The sequence below is a fragment of the Athene noctua genome, chromosome 1 (genome assembly GCF_965140245.1).
Source record: "Athene noctua chromosome 1, bAthNoc1.hap1.1, whole genome shotgun sequence".
Classification (NCBI taxonomy): domain Eukaryota; kingdom Metazoa; phylum Chordata; class Aves; order Strigiformes; family Strigidae; genus Athene; species Athene noctua.
In genome coordinates, this window is record NC_134037.1 from 122,663,267 (window position 1) to 122,686,090 (window position 22,824).

The window sequence follows — 22,824 nt, forward strand, 5'->3', positions numbered from 1 at the left end:
TCAACTTCGTTAATATTTTACTTATTTTTATATATATATTTTTTGCTCCTATTTCTTTTGTATCCATTCTTCTTTTTATTTATGTGTAGAGTCTATTATGTACTCTGTTCAGTGCTGGATAAAACCGATTTTTTCCCTTGGACATTCAAAAAAAATTATATATCTTTGTTTTCCAACTGGTAATTCCTTGAGATTTTTGCTGATCTGTTTCCATTTTGAAATACGATGTATTCTCCATCCATTTGATCCTGCCTTTTCAGCAGAAGATTTAGAGCATCATTTGTTCACTTGGAAGGATCATGTATTTTTTCCCTTGTACCTTTGTAGATAAAGAATTGATTATTTTGTTGAGCTTTCCTCTGCTTTATGTTGACTCAATATGCTACCACTTAACAGAAGGATTTTGTCCAAAGGGTATCACTTCTGCAACATGTTGTTTTCAGAAATGAATCGCTTTTTTTCTTACGTTATTTCTGAAAAGCTTTCATGGAGTTCTGAAACTTTCCTGGCTTAGCTTTGTTTCAAAGACAAATTAATTAAAACACAGAGTTAAAAAGTACTTCTTTTATGCACTTGGAAAATGTAACTTTTCAATCACTGAAGGAAATTTAACAATATTAAGAAATCTGGCTTGCTAGTCTTTTTTTTGCAAACAAAAATATAGTTTTGCTTTATGTATTTGTCTTAAAGTCTGAGCATGTGTAATCAATGTATCTTTAATCTGTTAAATTGTTTTGGCATAAAGGTTTAACATCTGCAAATATTTTATATTGAAACATGGACTGCAGATGTTTGGTTTGGTTTTCTGTTGCCTTCTGCTTCCCACTTCAGTAGCTGCATGCTGCGGTAGGTAACATCTTCGTGAGAGGGAGGGAAGGAATTAGATTTTAGAGCAGGTGAGACCTTGTCTCAGTATAAAGAGGAATCAGAGACCGTGAAAGAATTGCAAAGTTGGGGAACGTGAAACAATTTCCTGCGTGGGACCTCCCCTCACTTCCCCATTCTGTTTTTGTGAGAGGGAAGTCGGCCCATCCCTGCAGCTGTTGTACAGTAAACTCAAAAAATATGTTACTGGATGCATCATAGGCTTGAGAACTGCTGCTCCCTTCATCTTAGTAATGTGCGTATTACTTACCAAACAAACGTTGTGGTTTATCTCTTCTTCACCTTACGAGAATTTTGTAAATTGTGTTTTCCATGCTATCCAATGGCTGAATTTATTTCCTCTGACAGAGTTTACATCAAAAGATACTGAGGGTGGTGTCTTTTTACTTTAATTTTTATTGCACTTAATTTTCTGGTCACAACTAGCATATGCAGAAACACATAAAATCAGGCGGCACATTACTAAGCTGTCCTCGATGGTTCGTCTTTTCGTATGCTTACCGAATACATCAGGAGCTTGCCAATACATACTTGGTGATCTTTTGTTTATACTTTAAAGCCTGGCTTGTTAATATTAAAATACAGTATGTAGAGCACATATGTGAAAACCTGTGAAAATTATTTAACAAATTAAAGGTCTGAAAAAGGCCCTCAAACCTTTTTATTACTATCCTGTAATTTCTTCAGAAAATTATATTGTCACTTCAGCGTTCATGATTTTTAGGTTTGTTGGAAGCTTTAGTCATGCCTGCTGTTTCTTAGCAAGGCTTTAAGCAAGGCCTTTTATGTATTATGAACATCTGTGCATTCTAGTTGTTTTAACCAATCTCTAGACCTGTGATTATTAGAAATAGCTAAACTTGAAATTCAGTTTAGTTACTATGAGAAAGTATTGAAGAAACTGATAGTGAACTAGGTATTTCTCTGATCTACAGTGCAGAAATCAAAGGAAGTAACGGTCATTTTTAGGGTTACCAGTTCGCAGTACTTAATATGATGATACTATTACTGTAGTATCCGATCATTAAAAAATGTGATTCAGATGTGCAGAGCTTTTTGTACAGGGTGCGTACTGCTTCTTTTGTCTTTCCACCTGGGTAACAAAGTAAATCCCAGCACTGACTTTAGAACCACAAAGTATGTCCCAAATTCCAGTTTAGTACAGCAATGACAAGGCCATTCCTCTCATTATGAATCACTGTCATAATACCAAACTTTCAGTGTTGATAGCTTAAGGTGAGAGCTTGGTAAGGTAGCTGTAATCTTTACCTGCACCCCCCTACCAAAGACCAGGTGATACACAATAATGTGTTATCCTGTGGCACTCTGTTAGTGTACCCAATCTCTAGGAGATGTCCTTAAAATTTAAAATTAAGAATTAATTGCATTTAGGTAGATAGTGAATATCTTCAGCTATCCAGTTAACAGGGCCTCTCACCCTACCCAACTCAAAGCACCATAAATGCAGGTTGCTGCAGAGATCAGTATTTCTTCATTGCTTGCTAGCTATGATTTAAAAAATACCATAGTTTTTATAATAATATTTTACAACAGAAGGGTGAAAGTAGTTTGCTGGAATCTCAAATTATCTTTTTATTATCTTGAACAAATACTGTGCTGCTACTTCTGTTTTTCTGGATCAGTTCTGACACAGGCATGGACATGGTATATATCCTTTCAAAACAATGTTGAGATTGCACTCTTACTTGGAGACTATGCCCTCAGGAAAAACTTGGTTTTTGCAATTGTTTGAGCTCCAGCTTCATGGCTCCTTTCAATATGTAGGGTACAAAACCTCCTACAGAATTGGGACCAGACCAGCATAGATTGACAACCTAAATTAAGCTTAATTCTCTCATGCAATTTAGGCCTCTTTTTCAACATTGTACCTGATAGAGCAGTTCCCTGAGACCAGTTCAGATGTTTAGATTAGGTAATTATTCCTTAGCCTGACTGTGTAAAAGCTATGCACACATCAAACTTGTAATATCTACTTCTTAAAGAATGAGAAATGGATGGGGTCAGGTGTCACCAAACCTCCTTTGCTCCCATATAGCCATCAGCAGTGGGGATGGCATAAATAGCTATCCTGAGCCATGTGTTTATGCAGGTTGAGGTATTTGACTACTTGAAAAGTGTGTCGTGCAGTTTGTGAGATTCTGTATATTGCCTTGAATCACAGTGCTCCTAGACACGCTTGTAAATGAAAGGTAAATTTTGTGTAATGACAAATACCTGTCACGTGCTGTACATGCACTTCAATGATTTTTGCCTGTTGCTATTGCTCTGAAAGAGGAGTGAAAATACTGAAAATCATTCGTGCTAATGTATAAAGACATGTCATTTTCTTTAGGGTCAGAAAGATAAAGGAGAAGAATACTTTTTCCCAGGTTTTTTAGAAGAAAAAATTTGAAGATAGCATCCATATATTGTCATAATATAGCTGGTGCAGTGTACAGGCCAGTGACAATACATAATTATACTTAACGCTGTAGATGTTTGAACTTTCATAACTGAATGTAGAACATTTACTGATTTTTAGAAAAAACTTGGAAAGGGTTGATTATATTATACTTTTCTTGTTTATTGTAGGACAAGATATTACACACAAGCTTCTTATTTCATTTTTGCTTTTGCCATCTGGAGACTAATGACTCCTGTCATAGATATATAACTCCTGTCAATTATGATAGGTAACTCCTATCAGTTTTGCCAGTGGAAGCCCTTTTCAGCATTGTGACATTTTTGAGTGGTCATCAGAATCCTAGTATATTATTTTGAACTATTAACATCATCTGAGAGCAGAATAAAATTATTACTGCAGCTAAGTGCCACAACTTTAAGGGAAGAGGTAACGTTAGAAAGAAACAGGACATATTTGCTTAGGCTGGAGAATTAAAGTTTTACATTGTAGGGCATGTTTGTCTCCCAGTGGAACTGGGAAATGTGTTTCAAAATTGTCTTTAATTAGAATTGATTATAAACAAAGCAAGGCTTATTGGGAAAGGCATTGTCTTTCTGTAGACCAATTAATACAACAAATTTCCCAAGCTTTTGATACTACAAAGACCATTTCTCATCTGAAGCAGAGACAGTAAACTTCAAGCTGACTATACTGTAATGCTGATGGTGTCACCTATGTTTGCAGTTGTCCTGGAAAGTGAAAGCATGTGTGACAGCTGCAGCTCGCCTCCTTCCCACCCGCCCCTAAAAGCTAGCCAAACTATCATATGTTTCCTTTTCAACTAAGCTTCAATTAATTCTGACCCTACAGCCCGCATCCATAGAATAATCACAGAAATGGGAAATGCTAATATGTGTCTTGGGAGGCTGGATCTCCAGTCCCGTCTGGTTTAACGATACAGCATGTTTGGAATGATGTAGCTGAATACAAACTCCCCAGGCTTATCCCCAGCATCAAAAGTATTTTTGTTTCTGGCTGTTTTTATGCTATTTGAAGTGATGCAGTTTAAAGAAATAAGAATACTCATGTAGGAGCCAATTGTAAAAATGAGTATAGCAATAAAAAGTATTTGTTTGGGTTTATCTACTCACTGGGGAGCTTGAGATAGTAATCCTCTATCTTATGTGTGCTTATCCTGGGCCAAGGTTTCAACAGGTTATGAGCAGATGACTTGCCTTGATTGACTTACCACTTTGCGTTCTGTGTCGCATATCTTGTTATCTTTTCCATTTGCAGAATCTATGAAGTGTTTGATGTATTTATATAAACAGTTTGATTCCTGAGAATATGTTCTGAATTAGATGCCATTCCTGTACAACAATACTCTTAACATACATTCTGAGATCATTTAAAGCCCTTTGTTTAATAACACAGTGAATGTTATTAGACTGTTACAGTAAGTCCGTTAACATTAAAAAACAGCTTGTAAAAATGAAGAGTTCTTGAATTCTAGCATTATGAAGGATATCAAATTAGCGCATCTGTTTCTGTCTTTAAATTTTCAGTGAAATGTTCTTCTGTTGATTCTTGACGAAAGTGTTTCCCATCAGATCGGGAGTTCAGGTTTCAGTTTTGACAATTGCACCTCTGAAAATAATTTCCAGTGCAAATTTTGAGATTGAAAACCTAAAATTAAAAACCTTTCTGCTTGCCTTTCAGTTATAGTACTTAAGAGTCACGGGTTGCCTCTTGCAGATACAGTGACTGGAAATGCTTCATTTCCTCTAAAATAAAAGCTAGTATTTTAATGGAATTGCATGTCTTCAGAATAAAAATTATTTAGAAACTTCTATAAGATCATCAAATTTGTTAATATGAACAGTATACTTTTTTTTTCCTTCCCCTTCCCTCTGTTCCCCACAATTATTTGTATTGGAATTTAGTCTGTACAGAGAACTCTTCCTTTGCTGCTGGAGCAGCCAAAGCTCTATTGTGCTACTCAGTGTAAATATCAAACATAAAGCTGCACTGTGTTCAGGCATATAAAGTATAAATACAGATGTAGGTTATACAATGTATTATATAATTTGATAGTGCAAAGGAGCCTCCATGGGAGCTGTTGCTTATATCATGTTCAGGACTTAAGAAAACTGGGAGGTGATGAGAGCCATAAAGATCTGTGCTTATATTCCCTTATTCCCCATATTCCTCTTTGTCTGTGACAGTTACACTTCCTTGTGTCCTGTCCCGAATTTATTCTAATTGAGTGTTAAAACTGTTGCCTTTTGGATGTTGAAATAGTCCCAGGTATGCTGGCTACAAGAAGAGTGCTCCAAAACTCAGAGGGGTAGAAATCTTCCATTGGGAAGGCTTGTCTGTTACAAGGATTTAGTCATTATTCATATATATTTACTTTTCTTTGAAGCACTACAAACGTTTGGTCTGTTTGTAATATTTTAAAGATCATTTTGAACTGTTCCATTATATAGTTTTAAATATGGTTTGTTATTTTCTTTTTGCCAGTTTCAAGATTGGCAAATCAAAGAAATACTGCCATTTAAAAGAAAATAATTGGAAACATTATCTCTTCTTGAAAAAACAGGTTTATACTTTGCATCTGTATCTATATATAAAGTTTCTGTAGTCAATAGAAGATGATACAAGTTAGCATGTAGCATTTGATAATTTTAATTTTCTTGATGTATCAAATACTTGTTCGTTGTTACAAGTGCTGAACCATGAATAATTTACTGGCTTTCTCTTTATAATATGCAGTGTCTGCTAACTTTGAAGTTCAGTAGTCAACTCAAAAAAGTTTGCTGGAGCCAACTAATGATTCACCAGAGATTTTTGGGATATATTTTGTCATCAATTTAAAGCTTGGAGAGGTTTGCTGTTGCAGCCATCTGGTAATTCTTGGTTCTCTGGAGGAAAGAGAAGCCTTTTGATAAAATAGATCAAAGCATTCTGCTCTTTCAGTGACTGATACCTATAAGTAACTTAGAAGTTTCTCAAAATCATTTCACAACGCCGGTCTCATCTGCCAAACTTTTGCATTCTAGTTACAATATTGGTCATGAATTATATTTTAATTAGTTTTAAATCAATCTTTAAATACTTCTGGTCATGGATAATTTACAGATCTGTTTTATAAACCTAGATATTTTTAATTTACCAAATACACTGTCATGATTAATAAAATAGATGCTAAATCTTGTTCGTCTGCACTAACTGTACAGATAAAGCTACTCTCAAAGACTGTACTGCTATGCCATAAGCCTAAGATATACATGTACCTCTTAGACTATAGGTGATGTACAACTATAGTGTAAAAGTACATATTGTGCAAACAGTATTAGTTCTAGTAATAGTAATTGGAATTCTGGTGTGGGGTTTGCAGATGTTTGGCAGTGAAGAGCAAATAGGGAGAGAGAGTTAAGACAAGAAGTGTGTCAAGTGTTGCAATGTTCACTTGAAACAAGACCAATCTAACGCTGGATTGTACATACACATCTGAGATGTGTTCGGAATCAGACTATTGTTTCTATTCCATCAGACATTCCAGATGTGCAACTGCACATGTCTGGTCTTCTCAAAGAGTGAGTTTGTTGCATCACGAGTGCTGCACAAGCAGCCAAACCAGAATGACGAAATTGCCTTTTACCTTGCAATTTGTTTAGTTAAAGGATGTGTGAGTGATATTTGGTGTGGTGTTAGAGCAGAAGAAAGGGAAGGCATTAACTTGTAATGCAGCATAGCTCTGTACATGAAGAGAGGCAGTATTCTCTTGCTAGCGGTGAGTTAGTGCACAGCAGAACTAAGGAGATGCATTTCTTCTCTTCACCCTTATGTTAGAAGGTCGTTGTAACACCTGATATACCGATGAAAGAAAATAATTAAACTTCATATGTCCCACTGTCCTCAATCAAAGCCTATCAAGAAATTTCAGAAATAGTTGATGTGTCTTGGGATGTAGCCTCTATCATCCGAACAACCCCATATAGTGTTTATTATTAGTAGATTAGCCTTATTATCATTTAACCATTCAAAGTATAGCACTGGCTAAATGACAGATGTCAATGAATATTGGGTAGTTACCACAAGTTCTTCAGACTTGCTGTTCTTTCAGTAGTTTGGAAAGAGGAAAGACTTCTAAAGAGGCTGAGTTTTTAAGGACTTAATAAATTCTAAATGCAAACTAGGTAACTAATATGGTCCTAAACTCTCAGCAAATAGAGTTTGGTGAAATAATAGCTGATTTTTCATGTGTTAAAATTCACTTGAACTCAGATTTAAAAGTGGCATAACAGTAGCAGAAGAAAATTCCATGTACTTGTGCTTGTTATAGTTTAAACTTTTCAGTGAGCTATCCAAGATAGGTCTGGGGCTCTTGTTTCTTATTAATCCCACAAACAGTGGTAAATTTGTAATTCCATACTTTATAATCTTCCCCAGTTTTATGTTCTGCCTGCTGTATCTCTGAATCAGATGCATATGCTTACCTGATTGTTTACCCCCTTGTCTTCTCTACATGTACTTCCTAGCAGCTACAGTTGAACAGTTTTTTCTTCTTTTTTTTTTTTTTTTTCTCTTTCAGTGTGGGAACTTTGCTGTTTTGGTGGATGTTCATATTTTGCCTCAAGGCTCCAGTAAAGACACCAGCTGGTTTTCAGATCATGAGAAAGAGGTACAACCAATATGAATTCTACTTCAAAAGCATGTGGCTGCAGGGAAAAAGTTGGATTGCCTTGAACTGTTCAGAATTTTTCAGTGTTATGAGAATACTGTTAGTTATACCTAATCGTCAGCGGTTGCTGTGGGACTCTAAGTCAACCATACGTGCTTTTTGGGTCATTAATGACCACTTTCAATTTGCCTTTTATTTTTTAAACTCTGTGTATGTGCATACATGCATGTGTACATGCTGTTTTAGTTCTTCTGACTTAACTTTTAATTTTAAAAACATATTTCTCATGAATGTTTGTAAATTATCCTGAGTGATATAAACCAGATTGTGACAGCTATCATTTTTGCAGAGCTTGTTGGTGAAATATCTTTCTATTAATTGTTCTTTCTCGTTCTGAGAAGTGTGGATGATGTTGCATTTAGAGAGTGCAAGAAAAAATAATCAGTATGCAGGATAAACTATAGTAGAACCATTGTATTTTATGTAAAACTCCCAAGCTTTATTTTTAAGTGTGTCAGTTGTATACCTTGATGACAGATGAAATGTTGGAAAATCAGTGCATCAGTGACCAGCAAAATTATTAATGTGAACTTTCATCAGATTCTATGTGATTTCTGCTACAATCTTGTGATGAATTACTGGAGGAAGTTTTCCCCTCTTTCAATTTGTGTGGAAACTTGAGAAGTTCCCTATTGAAAATGAATGCAGGACATGTTTCAAATGCCTGTGGACTTTCCCGCAAGTCTCCGTTACGGTAATTTTCAGCAGATAGCTTTCCTAATAATGGCATAATTAACTTGTCACTGCAGAGCATCCCCTTATGTCTCAAAGTGGTACATTTAAATAAAATTAAAAGAAACAATACATTAATATCCTGAGGGAGTGAAAGCAGAATATTTAACAGCATGAGGTTCATCCGATTTGTGCTTTATTAAGCAGTGAAAGAAGAAAACAGGAAAACTTTTAGACTTCTTTTTTCTGATTAAATGAATACTCATTACTCCCTCTATTTAGAACCAGTTTTACTATCCCAGTTATCTGACTTTAAAGCGTTTTCAAAATGTATTTTGTAAGACTGCCAAAACAAAAGATATGAATTTCAGGAAATTAGATCATGATTGATTTAAAAAAGAGGCATGACAGGGCAGCATTCATTACATTTCTGTGACTGCACATTTTGAGTGAAGTACAAAGGTTGCATATTTTCGAAAACCAAGAAGTGTGACTCCAATAGCTTAACAATTTGCTTCCTGAAAGCCCTATGCAGAATCTTTGTTAAAACGGGAATTAAAAGGTCAGTAAGGTATTATAATCAAATTACACCTACCTGTTTTTTTTGTTTTTTTTTTTTTTCTTTTTAATGAGACCTTTTATACATTCCTCGCAAACAGTTTTGTACATTATTGTTGTTTCCAAATTCTGGAAAATACTAATGGTGGTACAACCCACTTTGCTTGTCTGTGAGAAAGCAGATGCCTCTTAGACCCCTTGTAACACAAACATAATTTCTGCTGATTCCCTGCTTACTCTGGATGAAAGTCAGTGGCCACTGCTTGTAGCAAATGGAACCTGCTGATGCGGTCCCAGGCAGGAGGATGGAGCAGTGCTGGCCTGGCAGCTGCCAGCTCCTGCTTGAAGCGTGGGTTGTGCAGAGCAGGCTGGGAGTTAAATGGATGCCCGTAAGCATGAGGCTGGGGTGAGAAAATACAGAGCACATTGTCTGGCCGGGCACTGTAAAGACCACAGTTTGCATCACTGCTGTCACACGTGCTGTATACAGTCACCCTGGGATTGCTTGTGAGATGCAGATGGAGGCAGTTGGGAGTCTTAATCTATTTCTGCCCTTCAAATTTTCCTGCCCTTTCTGCCCTACCTCTTTTCCTCTGAAATAACAAAATCAAAGTTTTATCTTTGTACTTTGAGAAACATTTATTAAACTGACTTCTAATATTGGTCTGATCTCTCCATGTGCATATAGAAGGTCTCTGTTACAAGTTCTTTCTAGTGGTGGAAAGTATGTAGAGACAATTTTCTTGAAGCTTGCTCTTGTTTATGCTTTCTTAAATATAGGTCTGTATAACTCTTTGTGGAGAACCATTTAAATAATATTTCCATAAACATAACTAAAATATTTTCCATGTAAATTAAGGAGGTGCATGCTAATCTTTATTGTTGCAGAAGGAACCAAATGCACACTACGTTTCCGCTGCTTTCTAGACCTTTTCATTCTAATCTGAACACACAGTCCTGTGAAGAAATGTGTAATGAGATCACTTTAATGAGTTAAACAGAAGAATAAGTAAATATAGTATTTTATAATTGTTCTCTTCAAGGAGAAAGGAAAATTAATTTCTTACTGTAAGAGAAAGTACTGCTTGTGGTTGACCAATATATGCACATTGCTTTTAGTTAGAGCAGTAAGTTAAAAATGTGTTGCTCTGCATACTTTCTAGATTAATCAAAAGTAAATTTCAAGCCAAGATATTTTAGTTTAGATAATATTGATATAATTTTGTCTATTGACCAAACATTGTAAAAAGGTAAAATGATAATTTTGTGTTCCACAAAGTATCATTTTGTGAGCACATAGTTATGCATAATGGAAAATGAAAATACCGAGGGAAAATTCTCAAATACATGTGTATGCATTAATCTGAAAATTTATTCTGATATTCAAGAGATTAATTGTTTTCTTTTACTCCAGTTTTTTTTTCCTATGGTTATTCTTGCTGACGGGTTTGTTCTTCTTGAGTTGTGTGTGGTTTTAATTATGCTTTGCTGAAGGAAGTATGGAAAATATGAACAGTTATGTTTAGGAGCAGAAAAATCAAAATGAACTAGAGAAATTAGTTTGCAGTGACCTAATTAGTTCTGAGACTTCCACCCCAAAATTACTCTGAATTGAACCAAAGTCTCTGTTGTTCTTTATAAGGTTTCTTGCAGAGAAATATTGTGCTGACAATTCCTGGGAGGATTTTTACTAATATTTTGCTTAAATACTTAATGTTATCGTACATTTTTAACCTTTTTCCTACTTTGCATAGAAAAAACCTAAATTGCTGTTCAAAAATTATTAGTATTGTAATATAATCTATTTCATCTGGCAAGTGAGAATTTCATAATGCACTTGCCTTGTTTTGTAGTAAATTGTTTTATCCCCCCCCCCCCCCCCCCCCCGTTCCCACTCATTTCCTAAATTATGTGCTTCTTGCCTCTATGTAATACTTCAGTACTTAATTGCAGATAATGTTTTTTTCCTTTTTATGTTAAAAGGAGTGATTTTTCTATTGATTTCTGCTGTGTGTCTGCGGACATATAACTCAACGTAGATCTAAACAGGCCAATGGTTACTCTTTCAGGAGGTCTGCATGCTGCTAGAAGAAGTTGTTGCTTCAAGGGTCAAACACTACTTGGAAGCACCTAAACAACGTGGTCAATGGAAATCAATGGAACATGCAACATCTGGTCCTTTGTTTCTTACCGGTAAAATAAATTATTTAACATACTGTGAAATAAAGTACGATAAAGTATGATAGAAACTGCTGTTCTTTATTTTTTCCATAAGAAATTTTTCATCGGGAAAGCCAGTAGGCCTGAAGTAACTGGTGTTTGAGTCTGAAATTACTTCAGCTGAAAAAATGAAGTGGGTTTTAATTTTCTAATGTTACTGAAAAATGAACATAATGCTTGTACTATTAGTGTGAAAGCCTATCATTAGAATTAAAAAGAATAAATGGTATAGTTCTGGGTCCTCCAAAATTGATGGCAATCTTGCTGGTTTCTTAAGTCTCCTTTCCACTTGAACATTTAGTTTAGAAGTTTTTAATTGAGAAATATCTTCTCCCTCTTCTGACAGCCTGTTCAGTCTTAAAAAGTTGCTGTGATGTGATAAATAGCATTTGTCATTTCACCAGTGTTACTACAGGCTTGGCAGTAGCAACAATGACCTAGGGAGTAATTAGCGTGCAGAAGAGAACAGTAGTAAGAGCATTTACCCGACTGGAACTCTGTGTGTGTGTGTGTGTGAGGGTGGTGAGACTAATAGGTGCAATTTCCGTACATGCATGTTTTAAACTAAAGATAATGATCACTATAGCTTGTGCTCTAATGTTAGCTTAGCTTTGGGGCTAAATGGCTTGCCAGTTTTTGTTTAATGTTATTTCACTAGCTATTGTGGTCATCATGGTGGGTTTTGCAGTTGATAGACTTATCCTTTGATGTTATATCTCACAAGCAATTTATTTTTAAATAGTTCTTCGGAAATAATGACTTTTTTTTTTTTTATTACCAACCTGGAGCATTTTATAAACTTGTCACAGAAAAGAAAGGCTGCAGTGGTAAAGCCCTGTGTCTATGGTTTCTCACTTTTTCTTAAATATATTGAACTAGATCTCTACTGAAATATGAATTCCACAGTGAAAGTAATTACATACTTAGAATATACTATCAGTATACTGATACAAATTTTTTAATTCAATGTATATTATCAGTTTTAATTCTGAACAAATTCTTTGCCTCAGTGTTTTCAGTTATTGAAAAGGTATATTCCTATAGAAGTCTAGTTGATGGTTGCAGCTTTAGACACTATTATCAATATTGAGTGGTTTTAATACAGAAAACACAGGTTAAATACTGTATGGTTTGCTTATTATGGCAAAATATAGGCATACATGGGAGCCAGATTGTTACGGCATGACAGGAGAGGTTTTTTCCACCCACGAGAACACGGTACTGCATAAGCAAAAAGTGCTTCAGGACACCAAAGGATTTTCAAACCCTTTTTTCCCTTGCAAATTGTAACTACATTTTATCCCTTTACAGTATTATTAGTAGTTATGAAACACATAAACTTTCAGACCCTCATATTTTTCTGGTTTTGAGTGAACAAATAGAAGTTCCTTACAGTGAAAGCAGAGGGAAATTAAAGAAGGTGGGATCAGAATTTCTGAGTTTTGTTGAGGTTTTTCTGTGTTTTCTTTTACTGAGTGCTAATTTTTATTCTTTATTTTTAAAGTTTCCTGCCTCAGGAAAAAGTAGACTTTCAAAACCAGTGATTTTTTAAGATAAAACTTCGACATCATAGTTGTTCTTATATATGCAGAAAGATGCAACACTAATTTGAGGGTGTTCATGAGATTTTAGGGTCTTATATTTTCTTTTATATCAAGAACTTTTCAGTAAAAATACTGGTATACTATGCCAGGGTTGTGAACTGATCTTCTGCTTGACTCTTCCCCTTATTTCCTGAAACTGAAATACTTAAGGATTTGCATTTGAGGAGGTCATCAGTAATATCTGTGACAGTTTTAGATTAAAGAATATTTACTTTGGATGAGGCAGAATTACTGTTCCATCGGTTTTCTGCAGTTAATCTCACTGTTATTAATTAACACTAAAGAAATAAAAGAAGAAACCAGTCTGTGATAACGAGCATTCATGTTGAGCTTAATTTCCACATCCATCTCTTCCCTCTTCTCTCAGCCTGCTTTGCTTAGGGCTGTAATTTGTAAGAAAGGCGTGCTTTGTTCAAGTCCAAGAATCAAGTTTATTCAAGTTATGTTCAAGTCTGTTCTTACCTGAGAAGGAAATAACAGAATAGGTGGGTGTTCACCGGAAAAGCTGGGATGTACCTCGAAGGGACTGACCCTTTTAGGTGGGCCACAAGTCTTAATAGTCTTTAGCAGTTATCACTCAAACATGGCTCCAAAACCTCTTGTGTTTTGCTTTTCTCTCTAGGATCACAGGTTCTGTTTGTAGAGTACAGTGATATGTTTTTGTGTTTTTTCACAAATAGGTGAAATGCAAGATAGCTGGCCAGTGTTTGGCTGACAGCTTTTTGTAGTACACAGAGAAATGCACAAGCTTGGTATGTGGCTAACTACATACACATACTGTAGGTGCTGCTGGTGAAATGTTTAAGCTTGCAGCTATTGTTGCATTTGGAGGTTATTAAAAGTTCTTGAGCTCTTCAAACTGTATCTAGTTTCTTTTGCCTAAAGTTAGGCAAGTCTGTGTCTAGAGTTTCACTGCTGTAAAACCCTCGCTGTTGTAAGGAAGAGTGTATCTACAGAAGAAACATTAAGATGCTTATTAGCTTCTTATTTACTACTTCAAGTATCCCAGGTCAGTATTCCACCCCTCTTTGAACTCGCATTTTTTCAGATCAGTTTTAATTAGTTTGATCTCCACGTTGCAGGAGGTATTCAGAATTTATTAGAACCAATATTAGTAAGATTTTAGACTACCTCTAATACCGAAGATTGTTGTATGAGGATTTCCTTCAGAAACGGAAGCTACCTTACTTTGAGCAGATCTCATCCTGCTGTCTAGGTCTGTTTAGCAGAGAATACTGTTAAGCTGGCTACCATAACAATTTTGAAGAAAAAAGTTTCACCTATCACAATTTCTTTTTAATATCAGTGTTACATGATGTTTAATATTAATATTATTTAATACCACCTTTCAGTTTTGTGGCACATTATATAAATATCCATGCATGTTACTTGTTAATTTACATTTCTTTTTCATTTAAGTTACACCCACACAGCAGTGTGTGGTGGGTCGCATACCATCTCATTAGGAAATCTGTGGGTGTTACACACAAGAGAAGAAAGAAAGGAAGAATGGAAAAATGAGAGAAGGTAGCCAAGACAAGCAAGTTCTTCCTATTCTTCCTTCTGTCTGAACAATTTCCCCACCCCTCCCAAATGGCCAGTATGAACAATATGCCAAAGTAAGCTTTAATTTAGTCTTTGGACATAGGCTTTGGTATAAACTCTGTTTCCTGTGTTTAATTAATGTCCAAACGTGTTTGATTTTGGTTTGTTTTATTCTTTTAAGAGAAAATTAAAATGGGGTAGATGTTCAAAGACTTAATTTTGCCTTCATCTAATCTGCATGGCCAAAATCCTGCAAGAAGGGTATTGATCAGGTATGGTTTGCTTGCATTACTTGAAGTTCAGTGAATGTAAGCCATCCAATAACCAAAGACATGTATTAGAGAATTTCTCTCATTATAAAAATACTGCTACACTTAGTAATGTATAATCTTTAAAGTTAGAACTTATGTTCTAACATAATGCGCTATACATTTTCACTTTGAGCGGCTTGCACTGCTCAATAACATGTACTGTTTTTTAGTGATGATGTCAAGCATGCTATTCTGTCGTAATGCTCACCTACTGTAGACTTAAGCAAGTTAAAAGCAGAGCCTGTTCTTTCATGTTCCACAGAAGGTGGCTGTTTCTGATTAAGAGCAATGAGAATTAAGTAAAAGGAGGCTATAAAGAGGACTGAGTGGAACTATTAAATACAGGCGAATGACAAAGGGAGGACTGTGGACAAGTAAGGAAGAAGACAAAATTTACCTAGGCACAGAGGAAACAAAAAGGAGGACTCAGAAAGAGAATATGGCAGGTAGAAATGTCCACATTAGAAATGGAAGGAAGGAAGAAGTTATCTTGTAAACTGACCTTCTTCCCCATCTTGAGGGAGGAAAAAGTGAACTGTGTTTATCCTACAAGTAATTTTCAGATCTTTTTGCATTCCTTCCCTAGCATCCTTGTTGTTTTTCTTGGCTTGAGGGTGGAACATTTTTGCTCTGATTTCAGATCTTTTTATTGTACAGTCTCTTCTACAGTGAAAATAATTAGAGAGCATGCTGTCACATGGCACAGTGAGCTCCCAGCTTGATTTTATCTGCTTTCTCTGGGATTGTGTATATTTATTTTTTTATTTTATTTTTAGCCTAGTTTTCTAAGGAAATTGGGCTTATTGTGATCATGTTTTCTCTGTGTGTGAGTGTCCATCTTTTCCCCTAATTGCTTTTTGCAAACCTAACAACTTTTTTAACAGGTAGAAGTCCCAGACATTCAATTTTTAGACATTAACTTCTGATAAGCTTACTAAAAGGAAACACTGGAAGACTTACAAGTGCTATTATGTTCGGCTGTACAAAGATCTGGAGTCAAAGTTCATGTCTTATTTAGTATAAAAAAATGCATGAGATGCAATTTCATACCAAAATATGTTTCTGTTGCTTATGAAACTATTTGGCTTCTGTAAGCACACAAAAAATATACAATAAATCATGATGGTAAATATTCCAAACTGTTTTGGCCTTGCATTTTAATTTGAACATTATGATGTTTTTAAGGAAAACACCCTCTTCAGACTGCCCCAGTTTGCTTTAGGATGTTCACTATTGCTGTAGAACATGAATTGTGTAAGATGTTCATTGGGTATGTTCCATGTTACAATCCTGTAGCAACAAAACTGATTCATTCCTGCCCTCCAAGCTGTTAACTCTTACTTCTCTGCTCTGAAACAGTGTTTTGTTTGGTTTTAACTGGAATCATTTCACCTATCTTGCTTAAAGAGCAACTTCACAAAAATTTGGTGGGTGCAAACAGAGGGAAAGTAAGCTATGGCAGATAAGCTGCCATAGGGGACTGAGGGGGACAGAAGTCTTTTAAGCAAACTTTGAAGTTTCGAGTTGCACATTGTAATTTCTGTCTCAAAAGAATTATATTGCAGCTTTGTCATAATGGACTCATTTATGATTTGTGGCCAAGTCCTGCAGATCTTTGTGAACTTTAAACTTATATTCATCTATCTGTGACAACAGAGCCTCATAGCTCCCTGAAATATGCAGTAACTTAAGCAATAACTTATGAAAAATGTTTTGATTAGTATCTTGTACTTAATATTTCCTGTATTTGCTTTAGATTATTTTTTTTCTATTTTTTACAGTCAGCTAATGGGGAATAAAGGCATCTTTTTTCACCAAAACATTTTTCTTCTATATCAAGGTTATATATCTGAACTTTGTTTTGCTCTTTCCTCGGGGTAGAGGATACTTGAAAAAAAAAAACCCAAACCCCATACTTATGCACTGTTTAGGTATTTTCTTTTTAGTGATTTCCCCCCCCCCCCCCCCCCCCGCCTTTGTTTATAATACAATAGAATGGGGGAAAACTCCAAGGGCCACAATAATGGTCCAAGATGAGGAAATGCAATATGGGGAACAAATGAAATACAGGGAATAGTTAAGTGTGCTAGGTCTCTTCAGTGTGGAAAATGTATGAATTTGGGGGAACACTACAGAGATTTATGGAGTCATTTTTTCTTTCATTGTCTTCCAACTTGGGAAAAAAAAAGCATCAAATGAAGGCCTAAGTTGAGAGTGCTTGGAGTCTGGGAGAGTATTGGGGAAATAACCATATGCTCTTGGCTCTTGTATTTAGTCTCCCCTTGTAGCCATTTCCAGCGACTTTTACATGCAGAGCATTTATGTGCATGGACCTTTGATCTTACCCAGTATGGCCTTTCTTATCATTGTACTTTTCTGGAAGAAGCCTGCACTATAAACTGAAAAGTCATTAGTATGTCAGAGAGAGTCAGTGTGTTTCAGAGATTCTCAGAGAAAGGTCTGCACTCTCTAGATTGAAGGACCTACCATTGTCTTCCTATTATCAGACTAGTATTTGCAGAGACTTTAGCATTTGCTATCCCCATCTTACATGGGACATGTGCAGCTGCAGCACCAGCTGGGTTGAACGTGTTGTCCTTATTTTACTGCTTCTCTGGTTGCAGCTCCTGTGTGAAGTTTATTTGTGGTCTTGGATAGGAAACTAAATAGTGCATTTATTTTAAAGATACCTTTAATAAAGTGTTTTATATAGTTGGTACTGTATTGAAAAGAAATATCATTTATTTAAAACAACAGGGGAGTTGTTTAACTTGGTGTATTTTTGTGAAAAGAAAGAATTTGGTGTTGAAGACAGCTTTGACATCTAACCTTTAAGTACAGTCTGTCTTAATTATGTTTCTTTCTCTTGTTTCGGTCTTTTGTCTCTTGTTTCCATACAATTTTTTACTTTTATGGGAAAAAAAAATTATGAAAGAGGTATGTGTGTGTGCAAAAAAGATGTTTGCATGCACAAACGTTGACAGCTGCTATCTTACCTATCTAAGCTATAAAGGTCTTTCTATAGCATCCAAATACTTTTGCATAATAATTTTGCTGTTAGTATTTCAGTTTATGCAAAGACACATGAATTTAAAGTTTATCTGTGGAGTTTTCATTATATAGTTAGGTAAAAAGTCAGTATCTGTTAATCATGTGTGTGGAAGTGGAATTATGTCTCAGTTTATCAAAGCTGGCTAGAAGTTAATAGGCAATTAATTATCAGTTAAAAATGAAGTTTAGGATACTAGTTTGAAGCAAATGTTGCAGGTTAGGCAAGATGAACCTCACCTTTAATTTCTGATTTGATATTCACTCGAAAATATCAAAGTGGAATAATTTTTGATCATCTAAGCCAGGGGAACATACAGGTACTTTTTGAAAGAGCCCTTAGCATCTGTTTGTCCCAGTTGGGAATTTAGCATTTTTGGACTCCACATGGAGTGATTTTGAAAATCTATCATGAAGTGCTTAACATTTCTTATTTGACTGGCTGATTCTTCTTTGTAACATCTGTTCCTCTTGAAGGTACTCTTTTTTGTGTGCTCTGTGTAGTTTTTTTAAAGCTTCCGTAGTCACTTGGAAACAGGAATGCAGAGGATAGGATATCAATGTATCAAATTCTATGGACCTGTTTGAGCACTAGCCACAGCTGGAATAGGTAGCACATAGGTTTGGGGGTTTTTTGAGTGCTCACAGTTTCAGCTGAAATTTTCTGAAGAATAAGTTTGACTTTAAATTATCTTTTCCTAATCTTCATGAGCATGGCAAATGAGATTTCTGCTAGAAGTATTTTATAGACTCTGTAGTCTGCATTTAATGCTCAAATTCCTTGTGTTGGAATGTCAAAAATACCAGAGAAGAAATTATTTGGTCAGTATGATAGACCTGACTTTCCTTGGCTGTCTGACCTTTACAAATGTGTGTGTGGGATAGCTCGAAGACTGTGCGGCCTGGAATATGCTACAGATATGGTAGTGAAGGCAGTTTTACGTAATATGTGTGTTCCTCTGAAGTAAAGCACTTGCAAATAATGACTGAATCTGGTCATATCTTTTGTGTCTGGCTAAATTTTTAATGTAGTATGAATATGCCTTTAGGATTTAATTTTTTCAGCTTGGGTACATTACGATTACATATATCACTTGCTAACATACATAGTGAGTTGTGTTGTTGAGATGTGTACCAGGTCTACCTCTCCTGGATTACAAAGCCCGGGTACACTGCATTCCTGTTGTGCTTGTTCGTGTGCAGATAGGCTGTGGCTGTGTGTTTGGGACTTCTGAAAAAACTCTGGAAGTCTCTGTGTGTTACTGGGGCAGAGATTCTTATGTTTTTAGACCCAGGTAGTCTTGTTGGGTGGTGATAGGAGTCATGAGATTGCTGTTTTAGCAGGAACATAAGCATATACATCAGGACCATCGGCAGCGTCTTAGGTTTGAGGGGTTTTCATGTAACTGCATGGGAGGGGGAAAATAGCTTGGTTTAGTGAAAAACCCCAGAAAACCCAAACCAATCCCTACTATGAAAATACAGATAATGAAAGTGGATGAAAAGAGAAATATGATTTCTAAGGGAAAAAGCAGACTTTTTTTAAAAATAACTTGATAGTGGCTTTTGCCTTTTTTTAAAGACATTACTTCAAATGTGTGTTAAGTGAGATGGAAAAAATAAGGATTTTATTTTTATTTTGAGACGAAATGTCAAATTCCTTTAAAAAGAAATGTTAAGTAAGTACTCTTTATTAAATTTTTCTGAAGAGAGCAGTATTGTTTTGGTTACAATGTAAGCAAGAAAGAATAGGGATTTGAAATAAAACCTAAAAGAAATATGGTTTCCCTAGAAATGTTTAGAGGAATTTACTTAATTGCAACCAGAAGTTTGACCTGGAAGTGTAACGTTTTGACCTTTTAGCTGTCTGGTTTCCTAAATGTGTTGTTTTGCTCTCTTTAAACTGTGAGAAAATCTGTTTTACACATCTTTAACCCTTGCATTCCCTAGAAGTCTCAGTATAAAAGTCCCCAAACTATCACCAGCAGTCCAAGAAAAACAAAAATTGTCACTATGTTTTAAGAAAAAAAATCATTGTAGGTATGTGTTGAACATTGAAGTCCTTTCTACTTTAATTATAACTAGAAGTAATTGTGGGTGTAATTTATTGGTTAAATATGAATAGGAATTTCTTTTAAACTTTCCAAGTTACCATATTACACAATAATGTTTTGGTTTGTTCTTTTTTTTTTTTTTCATTATCCGATGACGACTGTAGAGAGAAAATGCAGCTTTTTTAAAATTGTAAACATTTTTGTGGGTTTGTTTATATTTGGAATATTTTTATAAGGCTTTACAGAAATCTGTCCAGGTAGAGATGGAGGGCCAATTCCTGAAAAAAGCTGTGCGTACTTTCTTTGCATAAGTAGTTCAGGGAGAGCAGTTAAGTGCGTTTGATTCACCACTGAAAGCACTAGATACGTTGTGTTTATTACACACTGAGTATTTCTATTGACTACAAAGGCACAAATGACAGACCATAAACACCACCAGCAAAGCTTTGCAGAGCCTGGGCCTTAATTTATTAAAAATGTATAGAAGTAAATAAAAATTTAGCAGTGCAGGAAATAATAAAGACTTTTACTTGAAAAGAGGAGGTAAAAAAGTCCAGTGAAATCTTGAATATGCACTTTGGGCATAGTAACAGTACTTGATGTATTCCACCAACTTCAAAGAGATAAGAGCTGTTCTAATGCAGGGCAAATGACATTTATTCAGAGAAAAATATTTTACCAGTGAAATACTCATTGTACAAATCCATGGAGAAGTTGCTTAAATGACAAAGCCTCTTTAAAGACTGTAGAAGGTGGCAGTCTTGTGTTTGTTTACAGAGTATCTTTCTCTTATTCTTTTAATTAAGTTACTTAGTTTTCTCTTTTTTTGTGTGTTATGTGCACAGGTGTGTGTCATAGGATGTGGGCAATGCCTGCGTGTTCTTTTCTGTTGTCTTCCCAGGGCACAAGACAGGCTTATCATTTTTGGTCTTTTGTATACAAGACCTTAAATTTGGTATTTAATATTAACAAAGAGGTTGGGTTTTGTCCTTTCCTTTGCACTTAGCATCTGTTACACTATGCTAGAAGCTGCAAGGTACTGCATAATTCAAGTGGTCCCTTACAACACTGCATTCCTGAGTGAGCTAAAACGAGCAGGTTGTTACAAACCATTTTGCAGTCAGTCTCCAGCTCTGTGCACCACAACCAGCACCTGTTTCACTGCTAGAGCTGAGTGGCACTGATCAGATGATCACAATTATGGGTTGTTCTTAGTCTTTTTGGTGGTATCCTCTTTGCATCAGAGCTTGTGAGAGGAGAAAGAGATTGAGACTTGTTTGGAAATAGAGCCTTTCAGCAGCTGACTTAATTATGGCATTTGCCAGTGATTAAAAAGAGAAAATACAGAAAGCTCCATTGTGGGGACTTTCCACTTATTTGTTATGGTTCAGAATGTCCTTATATTCTGAGTTGTTATAAAAACCTAACAAGTCTGTTGTGTGAAAAGACAAAAACCCATGAACCTCTGGCACAACTTGGTGTATTCAGACAACAGTGTGAAACGCTTGCTGGTTCAAGTTCACACACGTCTCTTAGAACTCACTTTCTTTTGAAGTGTCTTCTAGATGATAGAAGAAAAGAGGAGTCATGACCGTCAACATCTATCTCTTAGCTCCACTGGTCTATCCTAACAGGAATCCTCAAAAAAGAAAGACAAGAACCTTCATTGCTGCCATATGTCAAGATCAGCTTTGAAGAAACTACCTTTTCACGTTCATGCCATCTTTTTAAGTTCTGCTGAAGATACCTTCTACTAGCTGTTCTTTCCCTCTCATTCTCTCCCATCATGTCTCCCGTGGCAGGCTGTCAGGCTTTTTTCACCAAACCCATAGGTTTTGTAGCCATGCGGTGCAGTATAGTCCTGAAATTTCTAGTGGCCTTGCTTAGAGACCTTGTTATTGGTAGAAGATGAAAGTCTTGTCAGCTGTGGGAGCTGTAGCGTTAAAACCCTTTCCTCTCAGGGAACAAGTTTTGCAGAAGTTATTTCCTATTGCCAGGGAAAAAAAATAGAGCCTGGAGATCCTTGAAAGGTTTGATTGACTTTACTTGAAAATCTTTCAGCATCATAGTACTGGTACCCACAACTATGTTGTTCTAATGAACAATTAGGGGAACCAGTCATGTCTGTTAAATTCTGAAAGGCTCATTTCCACATTTTGGTCAAGTTTTTTTGTGCAAGAAGAGACTTTGCTTTGTAGAGATTCCTGACCTTTAAAATACAAAATCCTCCCTTTCAAGTATTTCATGGCATCAAAAAAATTTCATGGAGCTCATGGATATCCTCAAGGAAAAAAACACGGAGACAAATAGGCTGAAAGGACATATTTTTTGAAAGAGGCATGTGCTTTAAAGGTGACTCTGTGCATTCTCTAGTGCCCTGCAAGTCAAACATCACCATCACAGTGTCTGTGTTTCATTTTATCTAGACTCTACCTTTTATCACTGTGAGGAATTCAGTGATACATGTAAGTGACATTGCTCTGTTTGGATACAGCCGTGTCTGGCCAGTTTGGGGGAGATGCTCAGCTTGATTTGCAAATGTGGCATCAGACAGTTTTAAACTCAGCTCCTCTTTCATGGTAGTAGAGCTGCTTCAAAGAGACTTTAGATTCTCCTCTGCTGCTGACTTGTCAGCATTTACCACAGGGTTTGTTTTCCAATTCTCTCTGCCTTTTGGCTGGTAGCAACAGATGCCCTTTCTCAGCCTTTCAGTTGCCGGGCGCATTGCAGTGGTTAAAGCAGCCCTCTGGAATACAGTTTATATGTTCAAAACAGC

At 36.0% G+C, this 22,824-nt stretch overlaps 1 protein-coding gene across 2 annotated transcripts in view; it reads left to right on the forward strand.

The window, feature by feature from the left end:
• SLX4IP (SLX4 interacting protein) overlaps positions 1-22,824 on the forward strand; it is a 77,080-nt gene that overhangs the window by 27,984 nt on the left and 26,272 nt on the right. For both annotated transcript variants that reach the window (XM_074915605.1, XM_074915509.1), the window contains 2 exons: positions 7,887-7,976; positions 11,336-11,459. In XM_074915605.1, the coding sequence (XP_074771706.1) occupies positions 7,887-7,976; positions 11,336-11,459 (214 nt within the window). The remainder of the gene's footprint in view (positions 1-7,886; positions 7,977-11,335; positions 11,460-22,824) is intronic.